This window comes from Prionailurus viverrinus, chromosome X (assembly GCF_022837055.1).
Source record: "Prionailurus viverrinus isolate Anna chromosome X, UM_Priviv_1.0, whole genome shotgun sequence".
Lineage (NCBI taxonomy): Eukaryota > Metazoa > Chordata > Mammalia > Carnivora > Felidae > Prionailurus > Prionailurus viverrinus.
The window spans coordinates 33,221,253-33,243,516 of NC_062579.1; the positions used below are offsets into that span (position 1 = coordinate 33,221,253).

General features: G+C 45.7%; 1 protein-coding gene across 1 annotated transcript; it reads left to right on the forward strand.

Annotated features, from left to right (window-relative positions):
* Positions 1–280: 280 nt before the first annotated feature.
* Positions 281–20,420, forward strand: NYX (nyctalopin). The gene is made up of 2 exons (XM_047843246.1): positions 281–347; positions 17,408–20,420. Exons 1-2 carry the CDS (start codon positions 281–283, stop codon positions 18,802–18,804), a joined length of 1,464 nt encoding a protein of 487 aa, XP_047699202.1. The 3' UTR covers positions 18,805–20,420.
* The last annotated feature ends 1,844 nt before the right edge of the window (positions 20,421–22,264 follow it).

Below are 22,264 nucleotides of genomic sequence, written 5' to 3' on the forward strand. Positions count from 1 at the left end.
AAAGGGGACAGGCAGATGGAGAGGCCAAGGCCTGGGGATAAAGCCGATTGGTGTGTCAGCAAAATCTGTCACTGGCTTTGGTGATTCGAAAGGCAGACACATTCTTTCATCTCTGTTGATCCTCCTCTGATACAGGATTTTCCTGCCATTAAATCTGGAGACAGAAAAATAAGCGCTCAAACCTGCACAAGCAAGTATTCCTCCTCGACTCCTGCTCACCACCCCACCCCCCTTTACTCTGTTGGACCATTTTTAGCACTGTGGCTGCGGGACTCCGGAGATGGATGGGCTGGGGGAGCCGAAGGGCACCTCTGAGGAGGAGCAGGACCAGGCAGACCCCCAGGACAGTAAGCAACATTTGGGGACTATTCACAAATGTTTCTTTGCAGAGGTTTCCGCTCTGGCCATTTGTTTGCTGGGTTGTCAGTGAGTCCATCTGTGTTGCTGTCAGGGTTTTAGTCTGACCAAGGGTTTCCGAACAGATCCAAGCTGTCAGGGCGGGGGGAGCTTCTGATTGGCTGTTGTTACTGGTTTCTCTTAACTCGACACCAAGGTGAATGGGGAGACATGAGTGTGAGGAAGAAGAGGGCAAAGGCAGGGCATTCAGGAGGAAGGGTGGAGGTGTGGGGAGGGGTCTGTGTGTCCTGGTTCTCAAGGGAACCCTCATGGGCACTCGGTGACCTGTGCTGTCTCCCCTCAGGTAGGGCTTCCACAGCTGGGTGGCTCTAAGCCACCAGGTGCGTGAAAGGCCACGGGATGCTGGTGCTGCTGCTGCATGGTGAGTTCCAAGGCCTGCTCCTTCTTGACCCCCAGCAGACAGATGCCAGTGGGTGCAGGGGTTGGCGAGCCCATAGAAGATTCTAGAAGATGCATGGAGACCACAGGGCTTCTGCCCAAGGAGCTTGGTCTTCAAGTGGCTTCCAGGGAAGATGTACATGGACACCAGTTCTGATTAGGTGTCACTGAACTGTGATCATGGGGGAGGGATTGGAAAATGAGATAAAACAGAGCAGGCGGTGGGTTTTGTTTGTTTAAATATAAAGATTCCTGGGGCACCTGGGGGGCTCAGTAGGTTGAGTGTCAGACTCTTGATTTTGGCTCAGGTCATGATCTCACGGTTTGTGGGATAGAGCCCTGCATCAGGTTCTGTGCTGACAGTGTGGAGTCTGCTTGGAATTCTCTGTCTCTCTCTCTCTCTCTCCCTTTCTCTCTTTGCCCCTCTCCCACTCACGCTCTCTCTCTCTCAAGAGAGATAAACATTAAAAACTCCCCACAAAATTCCTGAGCCGTATATATAAAATAGCCTTTTGGTGATTTTCAATTTCAGATATGAATTCATTGGTGTAATCACCAAAAAGTGCAGTGGTTTTCTAATCATATTATTTTAAGCTCATTTAGTTAAGAAAAAATCTCTTAAACCATCTTCCTAAAGGAAGAAGGACAAATGAAAATAGGGGTGCCTGGGTGGCTCAGTTGGTTAAGTATCCGACTCAGCTCAGGTCATGATCTCACGGTTCGTGAGTTCAAGTCCCGCATCAAGTTCTGTACTGACAGTGTGGAGTCTGCTTGGGATTCTGTGTCTCCCTTTCTTTCTGCCCCTCCCCTGATCACACACACTCTCTCTCTCAAAAATGAATTAAACATAAAAAATTTAAAAAAAGAAAAAATGAGAGTATGTTGGAATTGTGGGATTATGGGTGATGAAACATTTTGCCCAAGTTTTTTACTCCTATTGTTATGTGGGTTTTAATATAACCAGGAGACTCATCACAAAGATTTTTTCCCCACCTCTGTAGCCCCAACTGCTCAAATCTGAGATTGCCCAAGGAAAAAATCCCTTGATAAATTCTGCAGTAAAGAATCCTATACAAACAATCTGTTTTTTTCTGACCCTCGGGTGAATGTAATTATTTGAGGTCACAACTACCTATGTAATAGACTTCTGTGTGCAGCGCTGGCAGAGAAAATTTACCAGATAATTCTAAAATGGTAGCAATAGAATTTTCTTACCCTTTAGTTCACTGTTTCAAAAAGTAGACCTTGCTCTATTCAATGGAATCAACAGGTACATATTGTCTGTATCTTCAATACACTCAAGGGATATTATGAAGGCTATAACTGCATAGCTTTTGTCCTTGAGAAACTTCTATTCCTTTGTGAGAGATCCAATAAATAAATGAGAAAACAAATTGGAACAAGGTGCAGGGAACACTATGATAAATAGGACATGACTCTCTACCTCGAGGAGCCTCCAAAGGACAGAGGTTGACATTTATATAAATACGAACAGCCAGCTCCTTGCCATTTCTCCTACCTAGAAAGGATATGAAGTTTGATTGACTCATTGGGACAGAATGTTTGCTTCTAAGAGCCAATATGATTTTAAATGTGTACCGAAAGCTCTCCTGTTCCTGACAGAATGCAGACCGTATTCATAGCCTGTGCACTGCAAAACAGGAACTGTTCCTGCTGCCGCAGAAACCCGAAATACATCCCGACTTCTTGTGACAAGTTGGAGAGCTTAGCGGTGACATCATTTGCTAACAATAGATGCACTTAAAATTAATGACCCTCTCCACATCCCCTGGCGCTTTAATTTAAAACACACTCAGCAGCACAGACAATATTACTCTGACTACAAGTCACAGGATTATGAACGACGTGTTCCCGAGATGCAGGCAGGGATAGGGTTCTACCTCCTCAGCTAGAAAAAAAAAATGATTAAATGAGCCTGACAAAACAAGGTCGTGGTAGAATCAGAAGGGGCTCACAGCAGGGTAAATCTGGGACAAAACCCAAACAGAAATTCTCTGGACAGGAGGGTTGCCTGGAAGGGCCTCTCCCCTCCCCCATGTGACACCCTTCAGGGTCTTCCTGCTGTCCACAGCTTAATATCCCGATTCCTTAACTCACTTTACGGGATTCTTCACCAATGGCGTGCTCTAAGCCACGGTCCTTTAACAAGGGCCAGGGTTTCTGTTTTATTTACTCTGCTGTCTCTAGAGTCTACGATGCAGTAGGTGCTTAATAAGGATTTGTTTGTTCAATGGGTGAAGCCTCCCAGATTAGAACCATTACAATACCTGATAGAGGTCTTGCCCCTAAAAAATCTGTATGTATTTCAAAAACTCTTCAAACTCAATAATAAGACAACTCATTAAAAATTTTTTTCTTTTCATTAAGTAATCTCTATGCCCAACGTGGGGCTTGAATTCACGACCCCATGATCAAGTCACATACTCCACCAACTGAGCCAGCCAGGTGCCCCTGAGACAACCCATTTTGAAAAAAATGGGACACCCATTTTGAATAGCTATTTCATCAGAGAAGATATACAAATAACTAATAAGCACATGAAAAGATGCTTAGCATCATTAGTCATTAGGGAGATGCAAATCAAAATCACAATGAGATACCACCTCACACCCAGGACGATGGCTAGAGTTAAGAAGACAATAGCAAGTGTTGGTGAGGATGTGGGGCAACTGAGGCATACACCTACCATATGACCCAGCAATTCCACTCCCAGGCAAATGCTGAATGAAAACACAAGTCCACAACAAGACTGGCCCACAAACCCTTCCATCAGCTTTAGTCACTCGTGGACAGGTAGGACTTTACCTGGGGTGACTGAGCCGAAGTAGAGAGTAGGATGTGCAACTAACTGAGCCACCCAGGTGCCCCTGATTCCATTTATATGAAATTCTAGAATAGGCAAAACTAATCTATCATTCAGAAAGCATATCGGTGGTTGTCTGGAGCTGCGGATGGGGAGAGGACCGCTGCCAGAAGGACCCAAGGAAACTTTCTGGGTTGTAGGCATGTTCTAAATCATGATCAGGGTGGTGGTTACATGGGTGGATATATTTGTTACACACTTAAAATGGGTAGATTTTATTGTAAGTAAATTATACCTCAATCAAGTTGGCTTAAAAGAAAAAAGAAGTCTGTAGGGGGAGGACACCTGCACCCCAAAGAGAACAAATCCTTCACTAATGAGACTCGGGTGCTGTAGGGTGTAGGGCAGTATGCGTGTGAGGTTCTGAGTGGAGAGTAGTGGTCTCTGGATGGGGATACTGGTTTGTTCACTATTCATTCTCCTATTGTTTTGTTTTGTTTTTAAATGTTTACTTATTTATTTTGAGAGACAGAGAGAGAGAGAGAGCACAAGCGGGGGGTGGGTGGTCAGAGAGAGGGGGAGACAAAGAATCCCAAGCAGGCTCCTTGCTAACAGCGCAGAGTCCGGTGCAGGGCTTGAACACCCAACTCGTGAGATCATGACTTGAGCTGAAACCAAGAGCCAGACCCTTAACCGACTGGGCCACCCAGGTACCCCTCATTCCCCTGTTGTTGAGCATTTGTTTTCAGTTATCAATATTGGGGCGATCATCAATATTTATGCACGGAGGCCTCTGTGGGGGCCTTGTGTTCTAGAACTCAGATGGGACAGCTCTCTACCCTAGGATCCACAGGGCCTGTGAGGCTGTCAGCAGACCACCTTTCCTGAGACAAACTGGTTTCTCCATCTCCCAGGACTTTCATTAGTTAGCAAAGTGCAGGGTGAATCCACGATCCTTCCTTTACTGCCACAAAGGGTACCTTTGCAGTATGAGAAGGAAGTTCTGGGGTTACTGTGAGATCAGAGGCCACGTGATGGTCTCCCCCACTTGCCTTTCTGGTTCCCCCCACCCCTTTTGTTTTGAAACTCCAGAACTGGGGGTGCCTGGGTGGCTCAGTCGGTTAAGCGTCTGACTTCAGCTCGGGTCATGATCTTGCGGTTTGTGAGTTCGAGTCCCGCGTCAGGCTCTGTGCTGACAGCTCAGAGCCTGGAGCCTGCTTCTGATTCTGCGTGTTGCTCTCTCTCTGCCCCTCCCCAACTTGCACTCTGTCTCTCTTTCTCTGTCTGTCTCAAGAATAAATAAACATTCAAAAATTAGAAAATCCAGCACTGGGTCCTGGCCTGAGGAGCATTGGCCGGGAGTAGGATGAAAATGACTTCTGGAGCCAAAGTGGCTGACTAGATTTTGCTGAAAGCAGAAAATTGACCATATTTTCCCTTGCTATTTTGGTTTCATGAGGCACAAGTTCTTTGAAAACAATGGGAATGAAGAAACGCTTCCAACTCAGCCTGTGGTTGGAAACTCCATGAGTAACTGTTCTCCTAGCAAACCTCGAGGGGGAAAAGCGCATATCCGAAAAGCCGAGGACCTATGAAGGAGAAATTCCTCAGCTGGCCTGCATTAAGACATCATTCTGTGGGCCATCCGAGCCCAGCCATCACTGGCTCCCTGCAGCTTGGGGGCTGGCCAGCACGTCAGACCATGACACAAAAGCAGGGACCCCCTTCTGGTATTTGCCCAGTTTCAGGGACACTTTGTAACTTAAAAAAAAACCTGTTTTTATTTAGTTATGAGAGAGCGAGAGCGAGAGAAATAAAGAGAAGGAGCAGGGTAGGGGCAGAGAGAGAGAGGGAGACAGAGGATCCAGAGCAGGCTGTGGGCTGACAGCAGCGAGCCTGATGCGAGGCTCAATCTCATAAACCATGAGATCATGACCTGAGCTGAAGTCGGACGCTCAACTGACTGAGCCACCCAGGCGCTCCATTTCCGTTATTGAACTAAAATTCACGGAACATAAAATTAACAATGAACCATTTTAAAGTGTACAGTTCAGCAGCATTTAACACATTCACAGTGTTGTGTGACCATCTCCTCTATCTACTTCCAAGACGTTTTCATCACTGTGAAAGGAAACCCTATACCTATTAAGCAGCCACTCCCACTCTACAAGTGGTAGAACCCACCCCCCGCCTCCCAGCCCCTGGCAACCACTAATCTACTTTCTGTCTCAGTGGATTTGCCTATGCTGAGTATTTCACGTAAATGGAATCATACAATGTGTGGTCTGTGCATCTGGCCGCTTTCACCTAGCATAATGTTTTCAAGGTAGTGTGTATCACTACCTCATTCCTTTTAATGGCAAAATAATATTTCACTGTGTGGATAGACCGCATTTTGTTTATCCATTCATCTGTCGATGGACGTTTGTTTCCAGCTTTGGGCTATTGTGAATAATGCTGCAATGAACATTTGTGTGCAAGTATTTGTTAGAACGCCTACTTTCAATTCCTTTGGGTATATACCCAGGAGTGGAATTGCTGGGGCATACGGTCATTCTAGGTTACACCTTGCAACATCTTATATACCACGCAGATAAATCCCATTTTTGTAAAGTCGGTCCACGCAGACCCCTGGTTGTTTGACTTGGGCTGTATATTGGAATCATCCGTGGAGCTTTAGCAGCACCAATGATTGTTTCCACCCGCTGAAGATTTGGATTTAATTGGTATAGTGTACAGCCTGAGTATTGCGAGTTAGTTGAAAGCTCATTGGGTGATTCTGATGCGCAGCCCAGGTGGAGAACCATTCTAGACTCTTCTTGAAGTCTACTTGTAATAACTTCACTATTTCTGTATCTCGGCTTCCTCATCTGAAACGGGCAGACCATTATGAGGAACAGATGAGTTGAAATGTTTGAAACAGCTGTGAAAACATGGGAGCAAGCTAATTGGCCCATCTGTTCCTCATAATGGTCTGCCCGTTTCAGATGAGGAAGCTGAGATGCAGAAAGCTTGTCTGAGGTTAAAGCAAAACAGGACACTCCAAAAAAGCAGTACGAGAGACCAGGGATGAAAGGCAGTGTCATCAAAATTTATGAGAGAACTAGAGAGGCTGTGCCCTCAGGATGAGTGTTTCCAGACTGAATGGAAAGCCCCACATGTGTATCCCAGGGCTGTGATGGAGGCTGGCTGGGCAGAGCCCAGTCCTGAGCTCAGGGCAGTTTCACCGAATTTCTCATCTTCCTCTCCCAACCTCAGACTGGGAATGAAGGCAGCGAAACCTTTTCAGATTTCCACATGGATCCTTCCCAGAAACACTGGCATGAGAAGAAAAATTGCTGAGCAACTGCCAATGAGTTTTGACCTTCTCTTCTCACAAACTGTGATCTTTATTTTAATTTGGCACATGTTTTTCTGACCAAGGTATCCCCATGGAACTCAGCTCTAGACAGCGAGGAGATTTGTCTTTGGAATAATCACTGCTGATTCCAGGAGAGGCCTCTTTTCATTTGCATGTGGAAAAATCAGGAATGGCCTAAACAAATTTTCATTATGTTTTCTACATATCATGGCAATGAATAGCAAGGAGCTTCCTTTTGGCTCTTGAGGCTCACTGCCTGGTCCTGAATTTGAGTAGCTTTCTCTTAAAAAAAAAAAAAACACATTCATTTATTTATTTTAAGAGAGAGAGAGAGAGAGAGAGAGAGAGAGAGAGAGGATCCCAAGCAGGCTCTGCGCTGACAGCGCAGAACCTGATGTAGGACTCGATTAAGAGTCGGATGCTTAACTGACAGCCACCCAGGCTCCCTGAACGGTTTTCTGTCTTTTGTTTTGGGTTTTCTCTTTTTTAAAAACATTTATTATTAAGAGACAGAGAGAGAGAGCATGAGCATGGGAGGGGCACAGAGAGGAGACACAGAATCTGAAGCAGGCTCCAGGCTCTGAGCTGTCAGCACAGAGCCCGACGTGGGACTCAAACTCACAGACTGCGAGATCATGACCTGAGCCGAAGTCGGATGCTTAACCGACTGAGCCACCCAGGCGCCCCTGGATTTTCTCTTTTAAGGTTAAGAATTCATGATGTTCTTTGGGGAAAGGAGGAGATGGTACTAGAGAGATTAGGGGACCTGTTTTACTTAGGATGTTGTTTAGGAATCTTAGTGCAAAGCACAGAACCTGCCTAAGGTATCACTGGAGCCAAGAAAGGGTTTATTCAGTGATAGTATTCCCAGTCTTCCTGGTTGGAGGCCCACTGCCCAGAGCATTCCTCAACAAGGGAGTGGGGCAGCTCTAGCAAAGACCCTGAAGCAACCACCACTGGTTGGCACATGCAGCGGCTCATGGGCATCATGCTGGGCGCTGGGTGCCAGAAATTCCACCATGGGAGCCTGCAAGCCAGACGCCTCTGCCATCATCCTGGCCAGAAAATGGTTTCTGCCTGGCATTTACTTCTGAATCCAAGTGTCCCTGTGTGTGTCTGATCGACGAAACTAGGTCACATGCCTGGGCCCTAACTGCAAGGGAAGTAAGGAAAGAGAATCTCCGGCTTCTATCTTCAGGAGGCAGGACTTACAAGGTAGGAAATTCCCTAAGTGTAGAAAGAGTATTTAAAAGGTGGCAGGTAGCTAGAAACGGTATCACTACTAGCAGAGGTGGTTTGGTCGCAGGGAACAGAAATCCACTTGTCCACGTAGGTGGTTTGAATGGGTTTCTGAAATGGACACAGGGAAATCTCATAGAAACAGCTATAGCAGGGTCTTAACGGGACTAGAGAGCTGGCTAGCAACTTCCTACTCTTCCTGCTCTCCATTTCTGTGATTCTCACCTTGGGTTTCATCCTCTGTCGGCCCACCAGCTTCCTCCCCTTGCCCTCAACTACTGCTCCCTTAGAACTTTGACCTGCACGTGGCTTTGGTATAAACCCTAGCCCCAGTGCTATACAGGTTGGTGCTCACATGATCTCACTGCGTGTTCCATGTTCGTTGAAGGTGGTGGGGGTGGTGGTGGGGATTGTTGAATGCATCTGATTGGCTCTGCTTAGGTCAAATGTTTATCTGCAGTCCAAACAGCTGTGTCTGGGAGGAAGCGGCAGAGACACATGGGGCTCTGACTGGGGTATTTTTTTCTAAGAGGTGGTGGTTGGCAACAGCTGCTGTCCAGTCACGGAAAATGCCAGCCAGAAGGGGCCCCCAAAGGTCAGGAAGTGCCGGCCCTTCAGTTTACAGTTAAAGAGACGGAAGCTCAGAGAGGCTAGGTGTGTGGGGTGGGGGATCGCACTGCATAGCGGAAAGACAAAAACCAAAGCGTGGTGTTATTTAACCACCCTGAAACTCAGTTTCCTCCTTTGGGAGAAAAAGGGAATAATACCTTGCAGGTTGTCATATTAAAACAAAAAAAATGTAGCAGGCTTAGTTTTGAGCAAACACTAATTAAAAAGTTAGGTGTTATAAGGCCAAAAGAGACCCATAAAATTTGATTAATTTGAATTGCTTTATACATGCTCATATCATCCAGATAACTTGTTCTGTTGAGCTTCCAGGGCCACTGCCATGAGCTGTTCTAGGACTGCAGAGAAGTAAAATCCTATAGTATGTTCTCTTTTTAAAAAGTGTTTATTTATTTATTTATTTTGAGAGAGAGAGAGAGAGAATTAGAGCATAAGCAGGGGAGGGGCAGAGAGAGAGGGAGATACAGAATCCCAAGCAGGCTCTGCCCTGTCAGTACAGAGCCCGACACAAGGCTCAGTCTCACGAACCATGAGATCATGACCTGAGCCAAAATCAAGAGTTGGATGCTTAACCTACTGAGCCACCCAGGCGCCCCCTAAAGTATGTACTCTTTTGTGTCAAGTTTCTTTGGCTCGACATGATGTTTTTATTTGTATCAATAGTTTGTTCCTTTTTATTGCTGAGTAGTGTTCTGCTGTATGAATATATTGTAATTTATTTTTCTACTGTTGGGTAATTTCCAATTTTTATCTATTATGAATAAGCCACCATGAACATTCTTGTCTAATCTTTATGTGGACCTTTCTTTTATTTCTCTTGGGTGAATACCTAGGAATGGAATTGCAGAGTCATGGGTGGGCATATGTTTAACGGTAATAGACACTGCCAAAATTTTCCAAAGTTATTGAACTCTTTTCCACTCCCACCAACAATGTAGGAGAATCCCATTGTTCTACATGTTTGCCACCATTTGGCAAAGGTTGTCAGTCTTTTTAGCCATTCTAGTGGGCGTCTAGAGAATCTCATTGTGGTTTTAATTGGCGCTTCCCTAATGGCTAATGATATTGAGCACCTTTTCATGTGCTTGGTGGCTACTTAATATATTCTTTTGTAAAGTGTTCAAGTCTTTTACCCATTTTTATCTAGTTGTCTTTTCATTATTCATTTGTAGTTATTTTTATATTCTGTATATAAGTCATATATAATGTGTATATGTGTGTATACATATATATATACACACACACATACACAAACTGTAGCACTTAATCTCTTTTTTTAAAAACAGCTTTATTGGGGGCGACTGAGTGGCCCCCACTCTATTGGTTGAGTGTCCGACTTCAGCTCAGGTCATGATCCCATGGTTCATGGGTTGGAGCCCCGCATTGGGCTCTGTGCTGACAGCTCAGAGCGTGGAGCCTGCTTCGGATTCTGTGTCTCCCTCTTTCTCTTTCTCTCTCTCTCTCTCTCTCTCTCTCTCTCACACACACACACACACACACACATACTCTCTCTCTCAAAAATAAGTAAATGTTAAAAACAGCTTTATTGACATATAAGCGACATCTAATAAACAACGTATTTAAAGTGTACTCTTGTGAAACCATTAGCACAATCAAGATAAATACCATATCCATTACCCTCAAGATTCATGCCCCTGTATAACCTCTCCTTCCTGCCCCCTCCCTACCTCCTGACCCATCCCCAGGCAACTACTGGTCTTTCTGTTACTATAGAATAATATTTATGTAAGTGGAATCATATAGTATGTACCTTTTTTTGTTTGGCTTCTTTCACTCAGCAGAATTAACTTGAGATTCCTCTATGTTGCATTTCTTTTTATGTCCATTTCTTTTTATTACCCAGTAGTATTCCATTGTGTGGATACATCATAATTTGTTTACCTGTTCAACCTTGGTGGGTGTTTGTGTGGTTTCCAGTTTGGGGTTGTTATGAATAAAGCTGTTGTGATCGGTCATCCCCAAGTCTTTAGTATGGACATATGCTTTTATTTCCCTAGGCTTAGAATGGATGGATCAGAAGGTAGGTGTATGTTTAACTTTTAAAGAAACTGCCACGTTGTTTCCAATGTGGTTGTACCATTTCACACTCCCACCAGCAGTGTAAGAGGGTCCCAGTTATTCCATATGCTCTCTAACACTTGTTATGTCAGTCTTTCTAATTTTAGTCATTCTAATAGGATGCAATTCTAATTTGGATTTGCCTAACAATGAATGATGTTGACCATATTTTCTTGTGTTTATTTGCCTTCTGTATATCTTTTTTTTGGTGAAGTGTTTCTTCACCTATTTTGCCAATTATTAATGAGGTTATCTGTTTTCTTATTGAGTTTTAAGAGTTCTTTATATATTTTGGGTACAAGTCCTTTATGAGATACATACAGAGAAAATATACAGATGTGTTCTCCCAGTCTGTGGTCTGTATTTTCATTCTCTTAACAATGTCTTTCAAAGAGTAGAATTTGTTTTTATTTTAATATAGCCTAAGTTAATACTTTCTTCTTTTTTTTTTAATTAAAAATTTTTTTTAATGTTTATTTTTGAGAGAGCATGAATGAGCAGGGGAGGGGCAGAGAGAGAGGGTGATACAGAACCCAAAGCAGGCTCCAGGCTCCAAGCTGTCAGCATAGAGCCCTACATGGGGCTCGAACTCATGAGCCGTGAGCTCATGACCTGAACCGAAGTTGAACACTTAATGCACTGAGCCACCCAGGTGCCCCCCAGCATTTTATTATTATTATTTTTTAAAAAGTTTATTTATTTATTTTTATGTGAGCACGTGCACACATGCAAGTTGAGGAGGGGGAAGAGAGAGAGAGAGAGAGGGAGGAAGGGAGGGAGGGAGAGGGAGAGAGAATCCCAAGGAGACTCCATACTGTCAGCACAGAGCCCAATATTGGGCTCAATCTCACCAACTGTGAGATCATAACCTGAGATGAAGTCAAGAGTCAGACACTTGGGGCGCCTGGGTGGCGCAGTCGGTTGAGCGTCCGACTTCAGCCAGGTCGCGATCTCGCGGTCCGTGAGTTCGAGCCCCGCGTCAGGCTCTGGGCTGATGGCTCGGAGCCTGGAGCCTGTTTCCGATTCTGTGTCTCCCTCTCTCTCTGCCCCTCCCCCGTTCATGCTCTGTCTCTCTCTGTCCCAAAAATAAATAAACGTTGAAAAAAAAAAAAAAAGAGACACTTAACCAACTGAGCCACCCAGGCACCCCTCCAGCACTTTAAAAGATATAATTCTTGGGGTACCTAGCTGGCTCAGTTGGTAGAACATGCAATTCTTGATCTTGGGGTCATGAGTTTGAGTGCCACATTAGGCATAGAGTTTACCTAATTAAAAAAAATGTAAAAATATGTAATTCTATTGTCTTATGGTCTCTGTTGTTTCCGATAAGAAGTCAGTCATCATTTTTATTGTTGTGTACTCTATATAATGTCTTTATTCTTTGGATGCTTTAACGAATTTTCTGTCTTTGGTTTTCAGTAGTCTGACTATGATGTCCCTATAGGAGTGTGTGTGTGTGTGTGTGTGTGTGTGTGTGTGTGTGATGTTATTTGGGGTTTGCTGGGCTTCTTGTTTTTAATTGAATTTTGAAAATTGTCTTCAATTATTTACCTGCTGTGTTCTCTCCTCTGGGACTCCCAATACATGCATGTTAGTCTAATTGCTTGATATCCCACGGGTCATTGAAGCTCCCACCATATTTTTTCCAATCTTTTTTTTCTCTCTGTGCTTCATTTTGGGTAATTTCTTTTTTAATTTTTTTATTGTTTTTATTTTATTTTTGAGAGAGAGAGACAGAGTGTGAGCCGGGGAGGTGCAGAGAGAGAGGGAGACACAGAATCTGAAGTAGGCTCCAGGCTCTGAGCTGTCAGCACAGAGCTTGATGTGAGGCTTGAACTCATGAACTGTGAGATCATGACCTGAGCAGAAGTCAGACACTTAACCGACTGAGCCACTTAGGTGCCCCCATTTTGGGTAATTTCTATTGACATCTCTTAAAGTACATGAAATGTTTTCTTCTCCTATCTCTAATCTGCTATTTTTCTTATTCAATGATTTTTTAAGAAATTCAAATATTGTAGTATTATTTCAGTACTAAGATTTCCATTTGGTTAATTTTTAAAAATTTTATTAAATGTTTATTTATTTTGAGAGAGAGAGAAAGGAGAGAGAGAGACCATGAAAAGAGGAGGGGCAAAGAAAGAGGGAAAGAATCCCAAGCAGGCTGCATGCTGTGAGCAGAGAGCCCCACACAGCCCCACACAGCCCCACACAGGGCTCTATCTCATGAACTGTTGAGATGATGACCGGAGCCAAAATCAAAAGTCAGATGCTTAACCAACTGAGCCACCCAGATACCCCACATTGGGTTCGTTTTTAGAGTTTCCATATGTCTTCTAAAATTCAAATTCCCCATGTCTTCACCCATTATATCCATCTTTTCCTATAAATTCCTTGACATATTAATATTAAATTTTTGTTTGGTAATTCCAACATCTGGGCAGTCTCTGGGTCTGCCTGTAATTAACTATTTTTCCCCCTTTTGAAAAATGTCACATTTTACTACTTCTTCACATATCTAGTATTATTTGACTATATATAAGATATAGTAGTTATAAGAAATTCTAGATTCTCATATCTTCCTTCGAAGAGTGTTGAATTTTGTGTGGCATTCAGTTAATTTACTGGCAGATCACCTTGATACTGGGGAGGCTTAGATTTAGGCTTTGTTAGGGTAGGCCTACCTAGTTCAGTTTTGCCCTTTGTCCTGAGAAATGGTCTTCACTCCTAAGGTGTGGCCCTTTGGGGTTTCACTGGAAAGCCTGAGGTATTTTACAAGCCCGTCTAACTTGGTGGACCTTGAACTCTTAATCTGTCTCCCATTACTGGGAAATTGCTGAAATCTTCATGTAGTTCTTTTGGCCTTGAGTTCTCGGCTCCTTGGAGTCACCCCACATATATGCACTTGAGGACTGAAACAAGGATCTAAGGGGAGTATGTTTGCCAATTGTGTGGCTCCTTCTTTTCCATGTTTTCCCTCCTCAATTTCCAGCCACTGTGGCAGCTATATACTCTGACTTCTAACCTGTCAGCCTGATAAGACTCCTGCTTTCTGCTTGAGCTCTATTCCCTATCTGCAGCATGGACCTCATAATGCCCTCCCTAAGAGGAAAAGGCCATTTTCTTTTTTATTTTTAAAATTTATTTTTTTTAATTCCAGTATAGCTAACATACAATGTTATATTAGTTTCAGGTATAAGAGGAAAACTCAGATAAATTGTGTCTTTACCTAGTTTGCTTCTCTCTCTCTTTTTATGTTTATTTTTCAGAGAGACAGAGAGCACGTGAGGGGCAGAGGTGGGGGGGGGACAGATGATCTGAAGCCAGCTCTGTGTTGACAGCAGACAGCCCAATGTGGGGCTTCTATCTGAGAACCATGAGATCATAACCTGAGCCAAAGTCAGATGCTTAACTAACTGAGCCACCCAGGCGCCCCACCTAGTTTACTTCTCTTAAGGGTTGTATCTACTCTGGTTGCCTATTTAGGTTGCTCTCCAGTGCCTTTAAATATTTTTTCTTTAAATATTTTCCCACAGTTTACACTAGCGATCAGCAGGAATGTTAGTCTGATACAAGCTACCCTGCCATTATTGCAAGCAGAACTCATACACTTAGTCTTTATATTGAGTAAACCAATACTGGCTTTTGCTTGTCTGTTCTGAGAACTTACTTGACTTAAATTTCACTAAATAATCCAGTAAATTAGTAATTCCTAATGGTCTATCAAAGTTCCAGAGGTTGAAAATAGGTCTGTAATAGTGACGACATCTTGAGTATGTAAACTTCAAAAAAAACACTTTATAATCTATTTTCTGAAACAGGGAATACAATCACATGGTTCAATATTTAAGAGGTAAAAAAGATACACCATAAAAAGCTTTAGTCCCACCCCTCTTGCGTGTGTTTTTAAAAAATTGTCAGCTCCATTTTTTAATCTAATCCCTGTCATAATCCTAGGAATTCCTTGACAAAGAAGTTTGTTTTGTTTTGTTTTGTTTCATAAATAAATGATATCCTCCAGCAGGAATCATTACAGAGGAAGGCATCAATTCCATTTATTTCTGCAAACATTTCGTGTGCCCGGAACAATGTTAGCTATTGTGGAGTAGAAACGTGAGTCATACAATTGAGAGTGCACTTCTCTTAATTAGAAAGGAGAATAGAGTAGAATGAAGGACTATTTGTAAGGAAATCTGATGCCTTCTTCTTGACCCAGTTGGAAGAGTTGATAGAAAAAGGTCCCACCCCTGTCCAGCTGACGCCTGGAGTTAAGGTTATATTCTTGGCCCTGTCTCTCTAACAGGGTGTCTCTCTAGCCCAACTGCTGCCCTGTTTACAGCCAAGTTCAGCACAGGGTCCAAGAACCTTGCTGGAAGCTTGGTGTCTAGTTCACAGTTCTTAGGGAGAGGAAAAAGCTAAGTCAAGCCTCTGTAACTTCAGAATGTTGAACTAGCTACAGTTTACAACAGAAGGGCTGCTCAAAGGGCTGAGTGTTCTCCAGCCAAGTCTGAAAGAGCTGAACCCCTTCCTAGCAGCTGTAAAAACACGCCGTGTCCACAACAAATGTGCCGAAAAGACACCGGAAGTTGAACAAAACCACAGAGGCAGCAGCAAGAGTTCTGCGCACTCCCTGTGTGGCTACACCTTCAGGTTCCTACAGGGGCTGGGACTGGCAAGGCAGGGTAATGTGTACACAGTGGGAGGGACTGAATGGTAGGTCAGGGGTGTCTGTTAGCAATTTGGGAATACTGCTGAGGAGGAACAGAAATTATGAATATCAGTGGTCAGGTTTACATCTGGGTACCTTTGTTCCTCTGCAGGAATTTCAGATCGAGCACATTCCACCTGTGAGCCTCCCTTGGCCAGAAAATAAAACTTGCTCATCTTCCCTGCTGCCTTTTCCATTAGAACTCAAGATGGGGCTTGGGACCCCTGGCTACCATTCTGTTTTGGTGCAGGTGGCAAGCCTACTGGACGGCTTTTGAAGTCTTTATCTGATCCTCCATTCAAATGCTCAGAACAGAATTAATTTTATAAGCACCATTCTTTCCCGTGATAACGTATAAAAGCCTTTAGAGGGGCGCCTGGATGGCGCAGTCGGTTAAGCGTCCGACTTCAGCCAGGTCACGATCTCCCGGTCCGTGAGTTCGAGCCCCGCGTCGGGCTCTGGGCTGATGGCTCAGAGCCTGGAGCCTGTTTACGATTCTGTGTCTCCCTCTCTCTCTGCCCCTCCCCCGTTCATGCTCTGTCTCTCTCTGTCCCAAAAATAAATAAACGTTGAAAAAAAAATTAAAAAAAAAAGCCTTTAGAGGGCAAGGGATGGTGAATAAAAGTTAACTTCACAGTGTCCACAATTATTTTCTGAGATATGTAAGAAGGTCATTGTTAGTTTATTTAGATGCTGTCCTTAGGGCTTAAATTTAGTGACTGTTAAAAAGAAAAAAAAAAAAAGATTGATAGGCTTCTCTTTCTTTCCCAACCTCCTGTTCCCTAACTCTCTCTTCTTCATGAGGCTTAATTTACTCAGTGGGGTTTGTTTCAGGAATTGAATTCTTATGGTGGGAGGGACTAGAGCAGCACCAATAAAAATATAATGCAAGCCACATATATTTAAATTTTCTTTTCTCTTTAAAGTTTATTTATTTATTTTTGAGAGAGAGAAGAGAGTGAGTGAGCGGGGCAGGGGCAGAGAGACGGGGGATAGAGGATCCAAAGCAGGTTGTGTGCTGACAGCAGAGAGCCCCATGTGGGGCTCAAACTCACAAACCGTGAGATCATGACCTGAGCTGAAGGCCGTCGCTTAACTAACTGGGCCACTTGGTGCCCCTTAAATTTTCTAAGTAGCCCCATTAAAAACTGTAAAAAGAAAAGGATGACATTAATTTTAATATTTCAGTTAACCAAATATATCTAAAATATCTTTTCAACGTGTAACCAATACAACAATTATTGATGAAACAATTTATCATTCTTTTTTTGGTACTAAGTCTTTGAGACCTGGTGTGTATTTCACACTTCCAGCACATCTCAATTCAGGATAGGCACATTTCAAATCTTCAGTAGCCACATGTGGCTGGTGACTACGGTATTGGGCAGTGCAGGGCTAGAGCACAGGCCCTGGTGAAGCCCTCCAGGTCCCCCCTCTGCATGCAATGATCCCTCTAGGCTGAATTCCAGGAGAGCACCCAGTGATGTTACAGGCAGGAGAGGGTTCAGAATGGGGTCAGATGCCGGAATCCCAGCTGGGTTTTGCTGATAAAGACAACTGGAAAGCAAAGGGTAGGGCGGCGTGGGTGGGGAACGTGTGTTAAGGTCTGAGAACTGGGAGGAGGCCCTTCGAAGGGCACGGTTATGCAGGAGGTACGAGAACTTGGTGGAGGGCCGAACCCAGCCACACGGACAGGTGGGACCTTACCTGGGGTGACCCCTGAGCTGACGGCTGTTCCTTTTCTGTCTTCTCGCCCCCCCACCCCACCTGCCAGCGGTAGTCCTCGGCCTGCCCAGTGCCTGGGCCGAGGAGGCGTGCACGCGCACCTGCCCGGCCGCCTGCGCCTGCAGCAGCACCGAGCGCGGCTGCTCCGTGCGCTGTGACCGCGCCGGCCTCCTGCGGGTGCCGGCCGAGTTTCCGTGCGAGGCAGCCTCCATCGACCTGGACCGGAACGGCCTGCGCTTCCTGGGCGAGCGGGCCTTCGGCACGCTGCCGTCGCTTCGCCGCCTGTCGCTGCGCCACAACAACCTGTCCTTCATCACGCCCGGCGCCTTCAAGGGCCTGCCGCGCTTGGCCGAGCTGCGTCTGGCGCACAACGGCGAGCTGCGCTACCTGCACGCGCGCACCTTCGCCGCGCTCAGCCGCCTCCGCCGCCTGGACCTGGCCTCCTGCCGCCTCTTCACGGTGCCTGAGCGCCTCCTGGCCGAGCTGCCCGCCCTGCGAGAGCTCGCCGCCTTCGACAACCTGTTCCGCCGCGTGCCCGGCGCGCTGCGCGGCCTGGCCAACCTGACGCATGCGCATCTGGAGCGCAGCCGCATCGAGGCGGTGGCCTCTAGCTCGCTGCAGGGCCTGAGGCGCCTGCGCTCGCTCAGCCTGCAGGCCAACCGCGTCCGCGCCGTGCACGCAGGCGCCTTTCGCGACTGCGGCGCCCTAGAGCATCTGCTGCTCAATGACAACCTGCTGGCCGAGCTGCCTGCCGAAGCCTTCCAAGGCCTGCGCCGCCTGCGCACGCTCAACCTGGGCGGCAACGCGCTGGGCCTTGTGGGGCGCGCCTGGTTCGCCGACCTGGCGGAGCTTGAGCTGCTCTACCTGGATCGCAACAGCATCGCCTTTGTGGAGGAGGGCGCCTTCCAGAACCTCTCGGGCCTCCTTGCTCTGCACCTCAATGGCAACCACCTCACCGTGCTGGCCTGGGCTGCCTTCCAGCCTGGCTTCTTCCTGGGCCGCCTCTTTCTCTTCCGCAACCCGTGGCGCTGTGACTGCCGCCTGGAGTGGCTGCGGGACTGGATGGAGAGCTCCGGGCGCGTGGCCGACGTGCCGTGCGCCTCCCCAGGCTCCGTGGCCGGCCTGGACCTCAGCCAGGTGGCCTTTGCGCGCACTTCCGATGGCCTCTGTGTGGATCCCGAGGAGCTGAACTTCACCGCATCCAGTCCAGGCCCATCCCCAGAGCCTGCGGCCACCACCGTGAGTAGGTTCAGCAGCCTCCTCTCCAAGCTGCTGGCCCCAAGGGCCCCGGTGGAGGAGGTGGCCAACACCACCGAGGGAACGCTCAACACCTCTCTGTCTGACAGCCTTCTCTCCGGTGGGGTCGTTGTTTTGGGCCACAGCACCTGGTTTCTCCTCGGCTCTGGTCTCCTGCTCATCGTGGTGTTTGTCCTACACATGGACTGACCTTGCCTCACTGGGGTGGCCCAGATTGCCTTGACCAGCGGAGGAAAGTTGCGTTAACTGGCTTGAGGTGTTTGTGGTGGGGGAAGAGGGGAACTGGATGGGGCAGGTGGTGAAAATTTCAGCCCAGGATGGAAGGGACAGTTTACTTCCAGAGATGGTCCTAGGAGGAGGAGAGCCCTGGGCAGTGCCACACCGGGATGGGGTGAAGGTGGGGAGAAGAATGGATTTATGCTCATGTCACCTGGGCATCAATTGGACAAGAGAAGCAAGAGTGAACATGGGCCCTCCAGTGAGAAGACTAGGAATTGGAAGCTCTTAGGGCTACAGGGCTCTACCCCCATCCCTTGCCCCCATCTTCCAGGACACAGAGACTGCAGTGCCTGAATTAGAGTCAATCCAGTGGCTAAATACTAAGAACTGTGCTAGTTTTCCTGGCAGGACAGCCCATTAAGCCCAGTCCCTTTGTTTTCTACCACAATTGCCCTCCCCCTCCCCTAGGGGCAAGGGCCACTAGGATCCAGAAAGATGGACAGGACAGGAGAGAAGGGGGATGTGAGAGGGACTTAGACTCGAGAGAGGTGGCCATGGTTCCTGGGGTCTGGAATGTGTTAAGAGGCATTGAAAACAAAGACCCGTTTCACTTACTCCACAATTATTCCCAGGGGTGGCCTTAGCCACAAAGCAACTTTAGGGCAGGGTAGGGGAAAAAAGAGGGGGAGCGGGTTTCTGTATACAAATAAATGGGTAAAATCCTAAGATTAAAAAAAAGAAAAACGTTAAACAAGTTTTTGTACCTCAGGAGTTTTTTTTAGAGTCTTTCATATGCAAACATGCATTGTGAATCTCCAGGAAGGCCACAAAATCCTCTTTTCTTAGGTTTTGTGGGAAGAGTGTCCGGAGGACAGAGATGCTGTTAGTAGGGCAGGGAGTCTTCAGCTTGGATGATCCCATTAGGTGCGGAAATCATTATGGGCGACACACTTTGGGGCTGACTAATGGCCAGGAGGAAAGGAGGCAGCCAATAGCTGGGAAGGGGGCCTGACAGATTTCCCAGGGTGGGAGTTGGCCAACTCTAAGCCCCCAGGCCTGAGTGCCAGGGCAAATTCTGTATGTCTGCTAAATACTTGCTCAAGCAGTTCTCCACGCACAAGTAATGATGACTTCATTCGTCAACTTGCTGGAAATCCGCAGTTTTAATGTCCTGAATTCCTCTGTCTATATTTACAGAGCTCGGTTTTCAAAGCTCACATAATTCAGGGTGCACCAAGCTGTCAGGTCTTCATGGTGATAGTACTTCTGTGTCTGTAGGTGATAGTAAACATTAGAAATGTTGCAGAAAGACCTCTGAGGGTAGGAGTGTTCAAACGGGCTGTGACCATTAGTGGTCAATCAACTCAATTTAATGGGTCACAACCAGCGTTCAAAAAAAAAAAAAAAAACAAACCCAACCAAGGTAGAATAGAACAGAAAAGACAGAGAGTCTCACATGTAACAAGTATTGTTTTGTAAAACTTGATTTGTATGCATTTATTCATATTATATGTGTATGTATGTATGTTGTGTCTGGATTGCTGCGTACAATTTATATTTTATTGTAGGCTGTTGTTTTTATCTCTTGTGGGCTATTGTTAAGAAAGTTTGAAAGTCACTAATCTGGAGCCTGCATGATTTTTAAAAACTTTTTATTTTGAAAAGTCTCAAACTTACAGAAAAGTTGCCAGAATAATAGAATGAACACTTTGGCTATTCACCTAGGTTTCCCAGTTGTTAACATTTTACTGTATTTGAGGTATATAGTTTGAGTTAGTTGTAAACATCACAGCCCTTCACCCCTAAATACCATAGTATGTATTTCCTAGTCAGGAACTTTATCATTGATAGAATAGTATTATTTAAAATATACTCTATAGTGAAATTTCAACAGTTGTCAAAATGATTTCCTAGGCAGTCACTCTATTTTACTATTAGTCGCAAAAAAAAGGTTCCTTGTGTTCACTTGATCACAGTACTCAAAATTCTAAATCCTCTGACTGACTTTAATGTTTTACAATGAATTCGTTCTCCAAATGTCTTACTTTTCAAATGTGAGAACCAGATGAGGTCAGAAATGTTGTTTGTTCAAACCATGTATCGTGGCTATGGTAACTGAGTAAGGATCACGAGAATCCTGGAGACCAGACCTCTGCGTTTGGGTAACCATGGAAGTCCGCAGCACACGTGCAGCCTGTGTTACTGAGGAACAAGATGCTGCCTGGGGAGGAATGTCCTTCCTTTCATTTGGAGCAGGTTCCTAAGAGTCAGCCTCAAAATACTCCTTCAGTTCTGCCCAGTGGTTAGATGGCCAGCTTTTTAATGAACATTTGTTTGGCTGAATGTTTTTGAACAAGTATCAACACTGAAATAGCCTCCGGGGAGACAGATTTTTATAGAACTACCCAGCCCAGTAGAATTCTGGGAACGTGGGAGTTACTTACTGCCAAACAGATCCAGAGTTGCCTGGAACAAGTTCCCCGTGAATTGTGGCCATTATGAGCTCTCATGAGAGAACGGGGAGTGAAGTTCCCAATTTTGAGTTCATGAAGTTTCCCACCCCATCCCTGGCGGAAAGTACCTTGAGAAATGCCAAGGTGCTATGGATTCTGCTGAGCAAAACTACGTGTCGCCGTCTGGATGGACCATTTTATGCTGTGGCAACAAACGATCTCCAAACCTCAGTGGTTTCCTGAGGGTTATTTCTTATGCACATGTCCAACATGGGCTCGTGAGGGGGGCTCTGCTCTTTGCAGTCACTCAGGGACCCAAGCTGATGAAGGATCTGCCGTTTTCGGACACTGTTATCTAAACACGAGTTTTAGGGTTTGTTGCAACAGAGAAGGAAAGCTTGGGAGAATCATGCACCACTCTTAAATGCTTCTACCCAGATGTGACATGTGTTGCTTCTCACCCTTCATTGGCCAAAAATGTCACCAGGCCACACCTAACTCCAGCCAGGCAAGGAGGTGTGGTCCTCCTGTGTGCCCAGAAAGAGAGGAGAACTGGGGATGTTGATGAACCCTAGCAGTGCTCCGGACAGCTCACCCGATAGAGTCAAGCCTGGACTTGTCAGCACTGTTCGAAGCAATAGAGGCTGGAGAGGGAAATCTGGTGGGCAAGGCCCTACTAGGCTCACTCTTTCTCCCCTCCCAGCACCCCAGCTGGGCTTTGAATACAATATTTGCCAGTATTCCTCTAGCCAGTAGGAAGGCTGTGGCCTCATTGTATTGGTTCTTTCAGAAAGGGGAGAAGGGTCCATGGGCGGCTCAGTTGGTAACTTTGTGTGACTTTTGATCTTAGGGTCATGAGTTCAAGCCCCATGTTGGATGTGCAGCCTACTTAAAGTTAAAAAAAATTTTTTTTAAAGGAGAGAGAAAATGTAGAGACAAAAGGTTCATCTTTTCCTCTTTAAAAAATGTTTTCCGCA